This window comes from Nyctereutes procyonoides, unplaced genomic scaffold (genome assembly GCF_905146905.1).
Source record: "Nyctereutes procyonoides isolate TBG_1078 unplaced genomic scaffold, NYPRO_anot_genome, whole genome shotgun sequence".
Taxonomy (NCBI): Eukaryota; Metazoa; Chordata; class Mammalia; order Carnivora; family Canidae; genus Nyctereutes; species Nyctereutes procyonoides.
Window position 1 is genome coordinate 28,351,862 of NW_026575020.1, and position 15,540 is coordinate 28,367,401.

Here is a 15,540-nt window from a genome sequence, read left to right on the forward strand (position 1 = left end):
ACAGGGAGGAAAAGCTCAGAACTCAAGTTCAGCGGCTCCAGAGGGGTGGGGAGGCGGGCTCTGCGCGTGCGCAGAGGTGTGGTCGGGAAGGTGAGCTGAGGCTGGAATTGGGAGCGCGGCGCCTGTGAGGTGAGGAGAGGCCAGGCCACGCCAAGGCCGGGCCACGCGGGCGTTCGCGGCGATGGCTGCTGTTGCTGCTGTGGTGGCCATCGAGGACACTGGTGCTGGTGTGGGCTCGGGCTGACGGAGACACCCCACAATCTGGCCGCCTCCGGTCATCTTAGGCCGGGGTCTGCCGCGACAGACCCGGACTAGTGCCCCAGTCTTTTACTTGAGGACCTTAAAGGTCTTTTAAGAGCAGTTATTATCTGCCTCCTCCCCACCCCCCTCCTTTTTTTAGGTTGAGGAAACAGTCCTAGACTACCATAGGAAATTGCCCACGGTGACACGGTAGAGAAGTATCAGAGTAATGGCGGACTACATCCCCAAGACTCCTGACTTTTTTTTCCTTCCCCCACCCCCGACCTTTCTTTTTAAAAAATACAGTATAGTTGGCTCTTGCTGAGGGAAGATTGTGTGTAAGTAAATCAAGAGGTACTGTAAGTCGATTTGGGAAGTTCTGTATCATTGTGGATTCTGGGGAAAATGACTTGACTGGTATTTTAACTTCTTGTTCCTGAGCCTCTGTTCCGAAGGGTGGTGAAACTCCCTCCCCCAAGCTAACCGACACAGTCTACTGGACCTCTACACACCATCAAAAGAATAGTTACCAGTAATTTTCCTTAGACTAGGCCTAAAAGATTTGAACAATCTCTGACGGAACTCATTTAGTCCCTATTAGGTGGCACACATTTCGCCACCTTAGAGCGCTAAGCGCTTGTGGAGAAAGTCAATAGATATGCGAAAAGATTCAGTGTTTCTAAAGGGTGGTTGGTTAATTTGAGTTCGTCAGAGCAAATGGCAATCTTTAAAACAAACCAAAATAGGAAGAAATATTAATAACTAATTCATTTTAACATTGAAGTTATAGAGGACCTTGCGTCAAATTTTTTCAAAAGATGGAAAAATAACCTGAACAAAATTCTTAAGAAAACCATTGTTGCCAAATTGATGCAACAGCCCCTGTACTGTATATGAGATATGCCAAAAGTTTAACTCAACTCAAGAGAATTTACCAGAACTCAGAGAGGAAAATATAAAACTATGAGAGACAAGAATAGAACACATGGAGAATGGATCCAGAAAACTAATTATAAGATATGAGTTCCAGAAGGTGATAACAAGTGACTGAGAAGGAGTGAGAATCAAAGAAATAATAGAAGAAAATTTACTAAGTTAATGGGGAAATTTAAATTTAAGACAAATTTAGCCCTCAGACGTAAAGGTTCATGAGATACCAAGGTAAAAATAAATGAATAGGGCAGCCCCGCTGACTCAGCGGTTTAGCGCCGCCTTCAGCCCAGGGTGTGATCCTGGAGACCCGGGATTGAGTCTCATGTCGGGCTTCCTGCATGGAGCCTGCTTCTCCCTCTGCCTGTGTCTCTGCCTCACTCAGTGTCTCTCATGAATAAATAAAATATTTTTTTTAAAAAAAATTTAAAAATGAACAATCATATTTAGACTTGTATTACAATGAAAGCTTCTGAGATTATTAAAATGTGTTTGACATGATACAGTCAAGATGTGTAATTAAAAAAAGCCAGTTGCAGAACAAAATATAGAGTATGGTTTCATCTGAGCAGCATATAACTATTTATTTCATATGTAAGTTTGTGTAAAAATCCAAAGGAGTGCAAGAAAACACCAAAGTTTTTAAAGTGATTATCTTTGTAGAAGAGAGTAGATTTTAAAGGTTAGAGAGTGAAAAATCTTTATATTTCTATCATGTTTTAAATTCCTACAGTAGAAATTTGGTCACTTATGAGTAATCAAAAAATAGGTTAATGGGGAAGGAAGGAATTCAATTTCTAAAAACAAAAATTGTACTGGTCATGTTTGCTGAGCACAGAGTAGTAAAACTAGAATTAAATAACCACAGATTCAGCAAAATCTAACTACTTGGAAATTTTTTTTAATTTTAAATAACTCAGATCAAAAAAAGTAAAGCTTGGATTGTGGATGCTTTAAAAATTAAAATTAATAAAAAATTAAAATTTAAAAATTTAAAATTAATTAAAATCATTAAAGCAGTACTCTGAAAAAATTAATAGCCTGAGTGCTTTTATTTTCTTTAATGTAAGCTTTTTTTTTTTAATTTTATTTATTTATTCATGAAAGACACAGAGAGAGAGAGGCAGAGACACAGGCAGAGGGAGAAGCAGGCTCCATGCAGGGAGCCTGACGTGGGACTTGATCCTAGGTCTCCAGGATAGGCTCTGGGCTAAAGGCAGCGCTAAACCACTGAGCCACCGGGCTGCCTGAGTGCTTTTATTATTGAAGAATGTGATCTAGTAATTGCACTTCTGGGTATTTACCCCCAAAATACAAAAACACTAATTCAAAAGGGATACAAGCACCTTTATGTTTATTGCACCAGTATTCACAATAGCCAAATTATGGAAGCAGCCCCAGTGTCCATCAACAGATGAATAAATAGAGAAGATGTGGTACGTGTATATAATAGAATATTATTCAACCATAAAAAAAGAATGAAATTTTGCCATTTGCAACAACACGGATGGAGCTAGAGAGTATAAAGCTAAAAGAAGTAAATCAGTCTGTCAGAGAAGACAACCCGATTTCATTCATATGTGGAATTTAAGAAATGAAGGGAAAAGAGACCGAGAAAAAGACATGAGAACTGATGGTTACCAGAGGGGAGACTGGTGGGAGAATGGGTGAAATAGGTAAAGGGGATTAAAGAGTACACTTACCTGATAAGTATTGAGTAATGTGTAGGATTGTTGAATCCCTATATTGTATAACTGAAACTAATATAGCACTGTATGTTAACTATACCAGAATTAGGGCAGCCCCGGTGGCGCAGCGGTTTGGCGCCGCCTGCAGCCTGGGGTGTGATCCTGGAGACCCGGGATCGAGTCCCACATCGGGCTTCCTGCATGGAGCCTGCTTCTCCCTCTGCCTGTGTCTCTGGCTCTCTCTCGCTCTCTCTAAGTGAATAAATAAATAAATCTTTAAAAAAAAAAAAAACTATACCAGAATTAAAATTTTTCATTTAATGAAAGTTTTTAAAAACTTCAAAGTTTTAAAAGGATGAAAATTAAAGAAAAAAAAAAGGATGAAAATGATAATGGAACACCTGGGTGGCTCAGTCAATTAAGCATCCAACTCTTGGTTTCAGCTGGGGTCATGATGTCTCAGTAGTCAAATTGAGCCCCTCATCAGACTCCAGGATCAGTGCAGAGTTTGCTTCAGATTCCTTTTACCTCTCCCTTTGCCCCTTCCCTGATCGCATGCTCTCTCTAAAATGAATAAATAAAATCTTTTTTAAAAAATCAAAATAATTACTAAACAAGAGAGAAAACAGTAATAAAGATCAGAAATTAATAAAATAATAGCACTTGGTAAATAAAGAGCACATTCTTCAGAAATAAAATAGACAGGGACACCTGGGTGGCTCAGCGGTTTGATGCCTGCCTTCGGCCCAGGGTATGATCCCGGACTCCTGGGATTGAGTCCCGCATCAGGCTCCCTGCATGGAGCCTGCTTGTGTCTCTGCCTCTCTCTCTCTGTGTCTATCATGAATAAATAAAAATAAAATCTTTTTTTAAAAAATAAAATAGACCTTAAAAATAGACACATTTCTGGCAAGGGAAAAAAAAAAGACATCCTCTTGGATGTCTCATAATTCAAACTTAGCTCATCAAATCTCTGATTTTCTCTTAAAATACTTGTTTCTTCACTAGTCTTATATCTCAATAAATTATGCCATCATCTAAGTCAAAACCCCGAAGTTATCCTTAACACCTCCACCTCTGTCACTCCCACATTTAATCCAATATCAGGATAGGTCTCTTCTATCTGTATTGGATAGCTATGGTATTCATTACCTCAACATTCTCATTTTTTCTCTTGAAAACTGCCGCACTTCTCACTCAGAAGTACATTTTCTTTCCTTTTTTTCTTCTCACTTCTTTCATTTGCTTTTTTCCCCTCAGGTGCAGAGATTTGAGGCAGTCATACTATTTGGTTCATCAACAAGTCTTCTCATTTTCTGTCATCAACAAGTCCTTTCTCATTTTCTTTTTCTCCTTCATTCTAGTTATTCATGTTCCTTCCCTCACTTCTTAGGTAGCCACTCTAATGTGTTTAAAGACAAAGACATACATATATGTCTTTGGATATACATGTGTCTTTAAATAATATATCATTTTATGTATGTTTTTAAATGTACATGATTGATATTGTGTTATAGAAATCATTGTTTCTTTTTCACATTTCTGTAAATACTTCTGACTATTGCATAGTATTGTCAAATGACTTTACACCCTTGGCCACTGGTCCTGGGCCAAGATGTGCCAATCAGGATCCTTATCCAGAATTTTTGAACTGAAACTAAGGGGGAAAAAAAATCCCTTTCCAGTGTGGAAGCCATCAAATATAAAACACAGAAGCTGTCACAGTCAAATGTCCTGCCACGTGGAACCAGCTGGTCTCCAATGAAAAAGAATGAAGCCAACATGCAGAAAACAGCAGAGGTGAGAAACAATGAGAAAGTCCTGGATAAATCTCAAGTCCCTGTTTCCAGTTGTTCCTGAATTCCATATTCCTGCCCTTCCCATGGTTCAGCTCTTCTTGAATTCCACGAACCAGTAAATCTCATTACTTCCATCTTGTGCCTAAGCCAGTTTGTATTGGGATCCTATGACTTGCAACCGAGAGGCCTAATTATAATTTCCAAAATGTATCTCTTGTGCGTGTGTTTGTGTATGACTTTTCTCTTAATTGTGGTAAAGTCCATGTAACATGAAATATACCATTGTAACCATTTTTAAGTGTACAGTTCAGTGGTGTTAGGTGCATTGACATTGTTGTACAGCCAATCTCCAGAACTCTTTTTATCTTGGAAAACTGAAACTATACAACTTCCCATTCCTCCCCTCCCTCCACTCCCACCTCAACTTTTGATAACCACCATTTTAGTTTCTATGATTCTGACTACTCTAGGTACCTCACACAAGTATAATCATACAGTATGTTTCTTTGTGACTGGCTTATTTCACTTAGCGTGGTATCCCCAAGATTCATCCATGTAGCCTGTCAATTTCCTTCCTTTTTAAGCTTGAATGATATCCCGTTGTGTGTGTGTGTGTGTATATATTTACACACACACACATTTTATTTACCCATTCATCTGTTGATACCTGGGTTTTGCCCACCTTTTAGCTATGTACAATTATGTCTTTGAAACATTCTTTGAATTCTTTTGAGTATTTAACCAGAAGTGGAATTGCTGGATCATATGGTAATTGTTTAATTCTTTGAGGAACTGACATAATGTTCATACCAGCTGCACCATTTTATATTTCCACAAACAGTGCACAAAAACTCAAATGTCTCCATATCCTGGTAGACCCTTGTTTGTTTAATAGTAGTCATCCTAATAGGTGTAGGGTGTTATCCCATTGTGGTTTTCATTTGAATTTCCCTAGTGATTAGTGATGTTGAGCATCTTTTCATGTGCTTGTGTCCATCTGTATATCTTTAGAGAAATGCCCATTCAAGTCCTTTGCTCATTTTTAAATCAGATTTGTTTTTCCAAAATGTATCTTGATTATTTTTTCTTTTTTTTTTTAAAGATTTATTTATTTATTTATGATAGAGAGAGAGGCAGAGACACAGGAGGAGGGAGAAGCAGGCTCCATGCTGGGAGCCCGATGCGGGACTCCATCCTGGGACTCCAGGATCGCGCCCTGGGCCAAAGGCAGGCGCCAGACCGCTGAGCCACCCAGGGATCCCTTGATTATTTTTTCTATCCTCATTTCCACCATCTAAGCACCTGTGGATTTTCATGTAGATAATACTTTGTAAATGGACTCTGTGATTTCCATTATCTCTTTCCTTTTCATTCAACACAATGAAGCCAGAGCAATTTTCTGAAAATACAAATTCTAACATGTCATTTACCTACTCAAAATTGTCCAATGACATTCCATTGCTCTTCAGAAAAAAATTCATGAGTCATTGGCCCCTGCCAATTTCACTCTTTTTTTTTTTTTTTTCAATTTCACTCTCTTATCACACTCCCCTTTGATCACTATTTTCAGATACATTGGCCTTTTAGTTTCTGGAATAAGCTATGTTCCTTTCCTCCTTAAAGCCTTCACACATATTCCTTCCAAATGAAACACTTTTCCATCTACTCTGCCCATTCACCTTATGGGCCACAACTTAAATTTGACTTCTCTAGAGGACCTTCCCTAACCTCCTTCCTTGATCTAAATGCTCTCCCATTATAGTATCCTATCATAACACATTTCCTTGATATCACCTATCAGTATTTGTAACTATGTATTTATTTTTGGATTATTTATTATACATCTCTCTACTAGATTATAAGCTTTCAGAGCAGGGACGAGTCTATTTTTCTAACACCATATCCCCAGATCAAACAATATCTGATACATAGAGGTACTTGTTCAATGTTTAAATAGTACCAAAGATAGGAAGAATGCTTAGAAATATTAATACATTCAACTTTATACTAATATATTTGAAATTTCAAATTAGAGGATTTCTCCAAAAAATTAGATCTAAATTATCAAAATTAATTCAGGAGGAAGTGGCAAATCCTGATAAACCAAGTAGCTGTGAAATCACTGAAAAAATTACCAGAGGTATTCTTATAAGGAAAAACAAATTCTCTTTATTTGCAGATGGTGTTATTGGAGGGTGAACTATAAAATGATTAGATCTAACAAGGTAATCTAGTTAAGTGTCCTATTACATGATAAATATACAAAAATTACTTTATATATGTATCATCGGTAAGCAATTTAAAAATCTAATTAGGGGATTCCTGGGTGGCTTAGAGGTTTGGTGCCTGCCTTGGGCCCAGGGTGTGATCCTGGAATCCCAGGATCAAGTCCCACATCAGGCTCCCTGCATGGAGCCTGCTTCTCCCTCTGCCTGTATCTCTCCCACTCTCTCTCTCTCTGTCTCATTAATAAATAAATAAAATCTTTTTAAAAATCTCATTAAAGGGATCCCTGGGTGGCGCAGCGGTTTGGCGCCTGCCTTTGGCCCAGGGCGCGATCCTGGAGACCCGGGATCGAATCCCACATCGGGCTTCCGGTGCATGGAGCCTGCTTCTCCCTCTGCCTGTGTCTCTGCCTCTCTCTCTCTCTGTGACTATCATAAATAAATAAAAATTTTAAAAAAAAGTTTAAAAAAAATCTCATTAAAAAATACCTTCTCTCAAAAGCAACAAAAATATTTTGTACTTAGGCATAAATTTAATCAGATCTACACAGGACTTACATAATGAAAATCTCTTACTGAGAAACCTAAACCAAAAAGATTTTACTAAGTTGAAAGACACCCATGTTCATAGATGGGAAGGCTCAGTATTTTAAAATATCAATTATGCCCCCAGTTCATATATCTTAAACTGGCAACCTTGATAAAGGATTCTGAAAATTCATTTGAAAGAACTGATGTGTGAGAAAAGCCAGTATGTTTTAGAGTAATCGTGACAACATATTAAAACAGTGAACTGGAGAAGGGATTGGCAGTCTAATTAGTGGAACAAAACACAAAGTCCAGAAAGGTTCCAAGTGTTAATAGAAACTTAATTTTTTTAAAGATTTTATTTTATTTTATTTAAGATTTTATTTATTTATTCAGGAGAGCAGAGAGGCAGAGACACAGAGGGAGAAGCAGGCTCCATGCAGGGAGCCTGACGTGGGACTCGATCCTAGGTCTCCAGGATCACACTCTGGGCTGAAGTCAGCGCTAAACCACTGAGCCACTGGGGCTGCCCAGAAATTTAATTTTTGATAAACATCGCATTTCAGAAAAAAAATAGATGACTTGGTCAGTGTTATGTTAAAGATTCACAAAAGAATGTGGCCAATATACAGGAAAAAGTTTAATCACTAGTAAAACATATCCAAACTACTACACACATTTCATTAAATTGACAGATCAAGTGATACAACAGGGTGAAGGGAAAAAGGCCATTCCTTAGAAACAGCTGTTGGAAGTGTAAATCAGTGTAATATACAACTTCTCTGGAAGTTAGTTTGGTGGGCAGCCCAGGTGGCTCAGCAGTTTTTTTTTTTTTTAAAGATTTTATTTATTCATAGGGATGCAGAGAGTAGCAGAGACACAGGCAGAGGGAGAAGCAGGCTCCATGCAGAGATCCTGACGTGGGACTCGATCCAGGGTCTCCAGGATCACACCCTGGGCTGCTGGCGGCACTAAACCACCGGGGCTGCCCTGGCTCAGCAGTTTAGTGCCGCCTCCAGCCCAGGGCATGGTATGCATGGAAGTTAGTTTGGGAGTGGGTATCAAATGTCTTAGAAGTGTGCATACCTTTCGATGGAAAATGCCATTTGGCAGAATCTACCCACAAAAATCTTGCAGCTTATCTGTTCATTATATTATTATAGAGAAAAAATTATAGACAAAAGAAACTAAGTGATCAAGTTATGTAAAACTTTTTTAAAAAAACTATGGCAGCCCAGGTGGCTCAGCGGTTTAGCACCGCCTTCAGCCCAGGGCGTGATCCTGGAGACCTGGGTTCGAGTCCCATGTCAGGCTCCCTGCATAGAACCTGCTTCTCCCTCTGCCTGTGTCTGTGCCTCTCTCTCTCTTTCATGAATAAATAAATAAAATCTTTAAAAACCACACCCTTAAAACTATGGTATCTTTAAAAAGAAGCAGCCATTTAAAGTGTCCTGTATCTATTGATAAGCATAGATTTCATATTCATAATATTGTCTGAGAAAAAGCAAATTACCAAACCTATCAAAAAAGTTTTGTCTGTAGATGTATCTGGACCTGAGAAGATAAATCCTAAAACTTAGGTAGCAATTGTCTTTGGGGAGAAAATAGATAATTTTTTTTTAATTAAACATGCACTGCTTTGCTTGTTCATAAGGAATAAAGAGAAATTTCATGTTTAAATGCTATATTAAAAATAGTGAAAAATAAAAAACAAAACAAAATAGTGAAAAATAAGGATGCCTCAATGGCTCAGTGTTTTGAGTATCTGCTTTTGGCTTGGGGCATGATCTCGGGGTCCAGGGATTGAGATCTGCATCAGGCTCCCCATAGAGAGCCTGCTTCTCCCTCTTGCCTATGTCTCTGCCTCTTTGTGTCTTTCATGAATAATTAAATAAAATCTTTAAAAAATAGTGAAAAGTGGAAACAAGTTATTAAAAATTATAAAATTTTGAAGAAATTGAGACTAAAATAGGAGTAAACAATGTTATCTATGATTTTAACTGTCATATAATGTATGTATATAAAAAAACAGAAAATGAACATTTTTTTTTAATTTTTTTTTAATTTATTTATGATAGAGAGAGAGAGAGAGGCAGAGACACAGGCAGAGGGAGAAGCAGGCTCCATGCACCGGGAGCCCGACATGGGATTCGATCCCGGGTCTCCAGGATCGCGCCCTGGGCCAAAGGCAGGCGCCAAACCACTGCGCCACCCAGGGGTCCCGAAAATGAACATTATTAAGGTAGGGTTGTAAGCAATTTTTCCCCTTGTTAAATAATTTAAATATAAATATATAGCAGATTTTGAACCATTCAAACTTCACAACAATGATGAAAAAGTAGAGACCAGTGACAGTGCCAAGAGATGGATGGTATGGGTTAGGGGTAAGCTTTAAGCCTTCCATAATCACCAATTACTTCCTATAAAGCTTCACCAGGAAAAAAACACATTTACTAAGAAATTCAGCTTCAAGACAAGTTCCCTTCTATACAGATTCTGGAGCCCCAGAATTAGACACCATTCCATTAATAACACGGACCCCAGGTGTATTTTCCTGTTGTGCATTTCCCTTTTTCCCCCTTTGAGATTTTTTTTTTAGAGCAATTTAAGGTTCACAGCAAGACCGATGGGTAGTTAAGACTTCCCACATATCCCATACCCCCACAAAAGCAGAGCTTCCCCCATTATCAACATCCCCTATCAGAGTGGGATTGTTATAATTGAACCTGTATTACTCATCATTACAACTCAGAGTCTATGGTACATTATGGTTCACTCTTGGTGTTGTACATTCTATGGGTCTGTTTGCCATTTTCAAAATCTTTTCATTAAATATATTGTCCCAGGCTTTGCTTTCATCCCTTTTTTATTCCTGGGTTCCAGAACCATGTGTGCTCAGTACTGCATCTCCTTTGCTGATGTTGAAAAAGCTCATGTCAACATTCAAGATTTTATTCACCTCACACCAGTGCTAACAAGCTTCATTTTGAATCAAGTAACAGGGCGCAATCTTTTCTTCAAATGTGAACTCTTTCAGAAAACTGGATCTTTTAAGGTAACAATTCCTTTTGATACTGTATCATGTATCTTTTCAAACCAGTTCACATATATACATTTATTTGGTCCTCCTGACCACCCAGGGAAGTAGGTAGAATTATTTTTATAGCTGAAGAAACAGCTTTGATCAAGCCCTGGTTACTTAGCATCGTGGTATTTACAAGCCACTTTTACATAATCTCAAAATTTCTTATATTGGAGTAATGATAGAAAGATTTCTGGGGGTGCCTGACTGGCTCAGTTGGAAAAACATGTGACTCTTGATTTTGGGGTGAGTTTGAGCCCACTTTGTGTATAGAGATTGAATAGTTTTTTATAACTTAAAAATACATAGATTTCTGTGTCCATTCACTGCAGTAATTTCTGTTAATTGAGTTTTAAGATCTTCAGGTAAAAATCTGAAAGTTGCATTTGGCACTGTGCCTGACAGGTATTAGTACCAGTTAAGTGGTATTCTAGGACTACCTTTTCCCCATCCATTAATGAGCATTTTTATGATAAACACTCTCTATTCTCTTTTGCCCTTTTCTTCTGCCATGGCTTTTCATTCATCCTACATCAAATACTTATATTCACTAGCTATACTAGGCACACACACACACACACACACACACACACACACACCATACACAGGTTTTGTACTATTATCCACACTTGCAGGGGAAGACAGGCTAGTCAACAAGCAGGTTAATGACAAGTAACTTGAGAGATACAGATAAAATGCCATGGCATGAAAGGCCTAGTTTTGCAAGGGAGATCAAGGAAGTTGAACTAGGTGATGTTTGATCCAAATTTTACAAGGTGAGTATTTTTAGCGAGATCCAAGAGTGAAGTAAAAGAATTATAGGTAGGGGTACCAGCATGCTGAGAAGTACAAGAGTGTGAGCTATCCCGTAGGAGGGAAACGAAGCAATTTAGGATAGCTACAAAAGTGACAGAAGCAGTAAATCTTTTAAAAAGACTGCAACTTAAAAAGGAATTTGTACTTACAAAACAGGCAATGAAAAAGCCAACTTTTTAAAAGGCACTTTCATAATCTAGTGGAAATATTTGAGAATGATCCTTGGGGAAGGATCAGTTGAGTTTTGGGAACATGCAAGTTGAGAAATGAGGCTTCACCAAGTTAGTGGCAAAGGCTCACGTGAGATATTTCAGAGGTACAATCAACCGGATTTCGTGAGGAAATAATGTGCAGTGCTAGGAAGAGAAAATCTAGAAAAGCTCCTTGGTGTTTTGAAAAGAAATTTTTAAATAAAATACATGGTCTCACCATCCCTCTTCCAGATTCGTGGTGCCATTAATGCAATCAAAGGCTTGACTCCTGCCACCTCAGAAGATAAGCCCAAAGCTGTGGTTACTCACAGCAGTGGAAATCATGGCCAGGCTCTTGCCTACGCTGCCAAATTAGAAGGTACTTGACTAATTTCTCAAGATACTGGGTAGGATCAGCAGAGAAGGAAGAGTGGAAAGGTATTCTTTCAGTGAGATTGGTAATAACTGTGGGAAGGTCATTTCCAGGTTCCTATCTCATAATAAGCAAATTGAACAACAGTTTCTATCCTAAATTCTCCTGATCTGTACTAACTACACGTTTCTCCCACCCAGGCATTCCTGCTTATATTGTGGTGCCCCAAACGGCTCCCAACTGTAAAAAAATGGCAATACAAGCCTATGGAGCCTCCATAGTGTACAGTGAACAGAATGATGAGGTAAGGGAGAGCAGCGTTCAGTGTCACCATAACAACTTTCACCATCAAATAAAACTTCTCTTCCTATTAGCTATTTCTTATATACCGTTTCCTCTTCATCTCTCCATGTTAGCATGCCCAACCTTTTATCTACCTATACTAAGATGAGATCATTAATCTCATAGTTTAAAATATCACCTATACTCTGGGGCACCCACGTGGCTCAGTCAGTTGGGTGACCAACTCTTGGTTTTGGCTCAGACTCAGTATATAACCTATACTCTAATTCCAGCCCTGACCTTGGCCCTTAACCCTTGGGCCATCCCCTTTAAGACTTGGATTGGGTATGTCCAATGATTATCTGATACGCCCACTTGGAATGTCTTAATAGGCATCTCAAACTCAGCACATCTAAACCAAACTCCTGATCTTCCTCCCAATGCTACTCTTCTTCCAGTCCTTTCCTTCTCAGTAAATGGCAACTTTTATTCTTCTAGTTGCTCAAAATAACTAACAGCCTCTACCATCAATGCCGATTCAAACAGAGCATCAATTTTCACTTAGACACAGTAGCCTAACTGGTCTCTTTCTACCTTTGCCCCACTAGTCTATTTTCTGACAAATAAGAACTATCCATTTAATAAGTCAGAACTTGTCTCATCAGCTGAAAATCCTCCAATGGTTTCCTATCTTATATACAGTGGTAACCAAAGTTCTTGCAATCATCCAAGGCCTGGATGAAACGGTCATTCCAGTTTGACATCATCTTCCACTACTACTGTCCCATCAAACAACCCACACCAACCCCATTAACCTAGCCTTTTCTTGGAAAAGCCAAGCACTCCTACTTTGTGGTCTTTGCACTTGCTGTTACTCTCCCTCTAGAATATTCTGGAGATCCACAGCACTTGTTCAAACCTATTAAAATGTCACATTAGCAAAGGACCTTCATCATGAGCACCTTCTAAAAAACAGATTTTTTCTCCATAGCATTTAGACATACCATGTATGTAGTTATATGCCACCCCTCCCCTGCATATGAGAACTTAATTCCAGGGCTCCTGGGTGTCTCAGCTGATTAAGATCTGTCTTTGGCTCAAGTCATGATCTCTCAAGTCCTGGGATGAGGTCCCCTTATCAGATTCCCTGCTCAGTGAGGAGTCTGCTTCTCCCTCTGCCTCCTGCTCACTCACATCCTCTCTCTCAAATAAATAATAAAATCTTAAAAAGGAAAAATAGGGCAGCCCGGGTGGCTCAGCAGTTTAATGCCGCCTTCAGCCCAGGGCCTGATCCTGGAGTCCTGGGATCGAGTCCCACGTCAGGCTCCCTGCATGGAGCCTGCCTCTCCCTCTCTATCTCTCTCATGAATAAATAAATAAAATCTTAAAAAAAAAAGAAAGAAAGAAAGAAAGAAAAATAACTCCACTGAGCACAGGGACTATTTTCTTCATTGTTACATACCCAGTCCAGTACCCAAGAAAGTCTGAAAAAAATAAAAAAAGGCTAATGAAGTATTAATGAAATCTAGCTTGTTGGGAACTCTAGAAAATACAAATTAAATACATCAAAAAATTTTTGAATACATTAATTTAACTTATTCTTTCAGTCCAGAGAAAATCTTACAAGAAGAATTATGGAAGAAACAGAAGGCATCATGGTACATCCCAACCAAGAGCCTGCAGTGATAGCTGGGCAAGGGACAATTGCTATGGAAGTACTAAACCAGGTAAGAGCTGTTTATTTTTTTTAGCTACCAGTAAAACTGTTGGCTGTAGAGTCAGCCAACAGAGTCAAAAAATATACATTATTTTATGTATGTATAAAATTGGTTATTAATAGACTTATATTTTATATTCTTTTCACTAAAGGTACCCTTGGTAGATGCACTGGTGGTACCTGTAGGAGGAGGAGGAATGGTTGCTGGAATAGCAATTACAGTTAAGGTAAGAAAATAGCTTCTGGAGGACTTGCTGCTTCAGGCATAGAGAATTTTATTTTATATAGTACACTGAGGATATTTGGCTCAACATCTCCCCCCAAATTGCTATTCCTTCCCATCAATCCTTGGCACTTGAAATAGAAGGCTCTTCTGTGCCCTGTTGTTAATCTGTTGCAACTTTACAGGGCAAAAAGCAATTACAGTCCTTTCTCTGAATTATACTTCAACAACTCACTATCCAAGTCAGAAGCTACTCTTTTTCCCTAGTTACCAGAACCAGATGTGACCTAAGCAACATCTAATGGGTAGTATTAGGCATACAACTTAAAATGCTGAAGGTCTAATTTTTATTACATTGATCAAAGGAAAGGCTCTTGTACAGAATTGAATTACCTGTATTGCCTATTTTACTATAGGTATGCAGGCAAAATGCTGTGGCTAGTTGTAAGGTGTCTAATATTCCTCTTCCCAGGCTCTCAGACCTAGTGTGAAGGTATATGCTGCTGAACCCTTGAATGCAGATGACTGCTACCAGTCCAAGCTGAAAGGGGAACTGACTCCCAATCCCTATCCTCCAGAAACCATAGCAGATGGTGTCAAGTCCAGCATTGGCTTAAACACGTGGCCTATTATAAGGGACCTTGTTGATGATGTCTTCACAGTCACAGAGGAAGAAATTAAGGTGAGGCTCTGATAGGAAAATATGAAAGAATGAAGCAACTTCTTAGGCCAAAGAGTCTTCTCCTGTTATAAGTAGCAAGTTATTCCCTGGGGACTTGGCTAGGTGACTTTATGATGTCTGGGAGGGTGCCCCAGATTTATTAAAACAACCCTCTCAACAGTAGATGCAGAGTTAGGATGGGGAAAAAAAGCCCTGCCCTTCATTGGCAAGCATATACATATGGCCAAAATGAAAAGTCAGACTGGGCATATAACCTTACTTGGCCTTTAACTGTAAAGGCCAATCAGCTAGGCTCTTTCCCCTTCTCCCATTTCACTAATTCTTACTCCCTTCCATACCAACAGTATGCAACCCAGCTGGTGTGGGAGAGGATGAAACTGCTTATTGAACCTACAGCTGGTGTTGGAGTAGCCGCTGTGCTGTCTCAGCATTTTCAAACAGTTTCCCCAGAAGTAAAGAACATTTGTATTGTGCTCAGTGGTGGAAATGTAGACTTAACCTCCTTAACTTGGGTGAAGGAGGCTGAAAGGCCAACTCCTTATGAATCTGTTTCTGTTTAGTTTATGCAAGAGATTGGATTCAGTGTCTCTAGACGCTTGGAAAATTTGGTTCCTGGTTAAACTTCCTATCTTCCTCTCTTAAACAGCTTTCAAATTCCTAATGGAGAATGGATGTTTCAGTAAATAGTTTTTTCTTTTTTAACTAGCAAGAGAAAAACATCCATAGTTTACTGAGACACTTTGTCAAGGCCAAGAAAAGCCTTT

General features: G+C 39.0%; 1 protein-coding gene across 10 annotated transcripts; it reads left to right on the forward strand.

Moving 5' to 3' along the window:
• The first annotated feature begins 19 nt into the window (after positions 1-19).
• On the forward strand, positions 20-15,336 carry SRR (serine racemase). 10 transcript variants are annotated; one of them, XM_055325408.1, is made up of 9 exons: positions 20-129; positions 4,544-4,658; positions 10,294-10,465; positions 11,752-11,878; positions 12,073-12,176; positions 13,762-13,881; positions 14,024-14,098; positions 14,567-14,776; positions 15,121-15,336. In XM_055325408.1, the coding sequence occupies exons 2-9, from the start codon at positions 4,630-4,632 to the stop codon at positions 15,334-15,336; spliced, it is 1,053 nt and encodes a 350-aa protein (XP_055181383.1). In that variant the 5' UTR covers positions 20-129; positions 4,544-4,629. The 10 variants fall into 10 exon arrangements, with proteins under 10 accessions (XP_055181383.1, XP_055181399.1, XP_055181418.1 ...); XM_055325424.1 differs by lacking the exon at positions 4,544-4,658 and having other exon boundaries at positions 64-129; XM_055325443.1 differs by lacking the exon at positions 4,544-4,658 and having other exon boundaries at positions 74-90.
• The last annotated feature ends 204 nt before the right edge of the window (positions 15,337-15,540 follow it).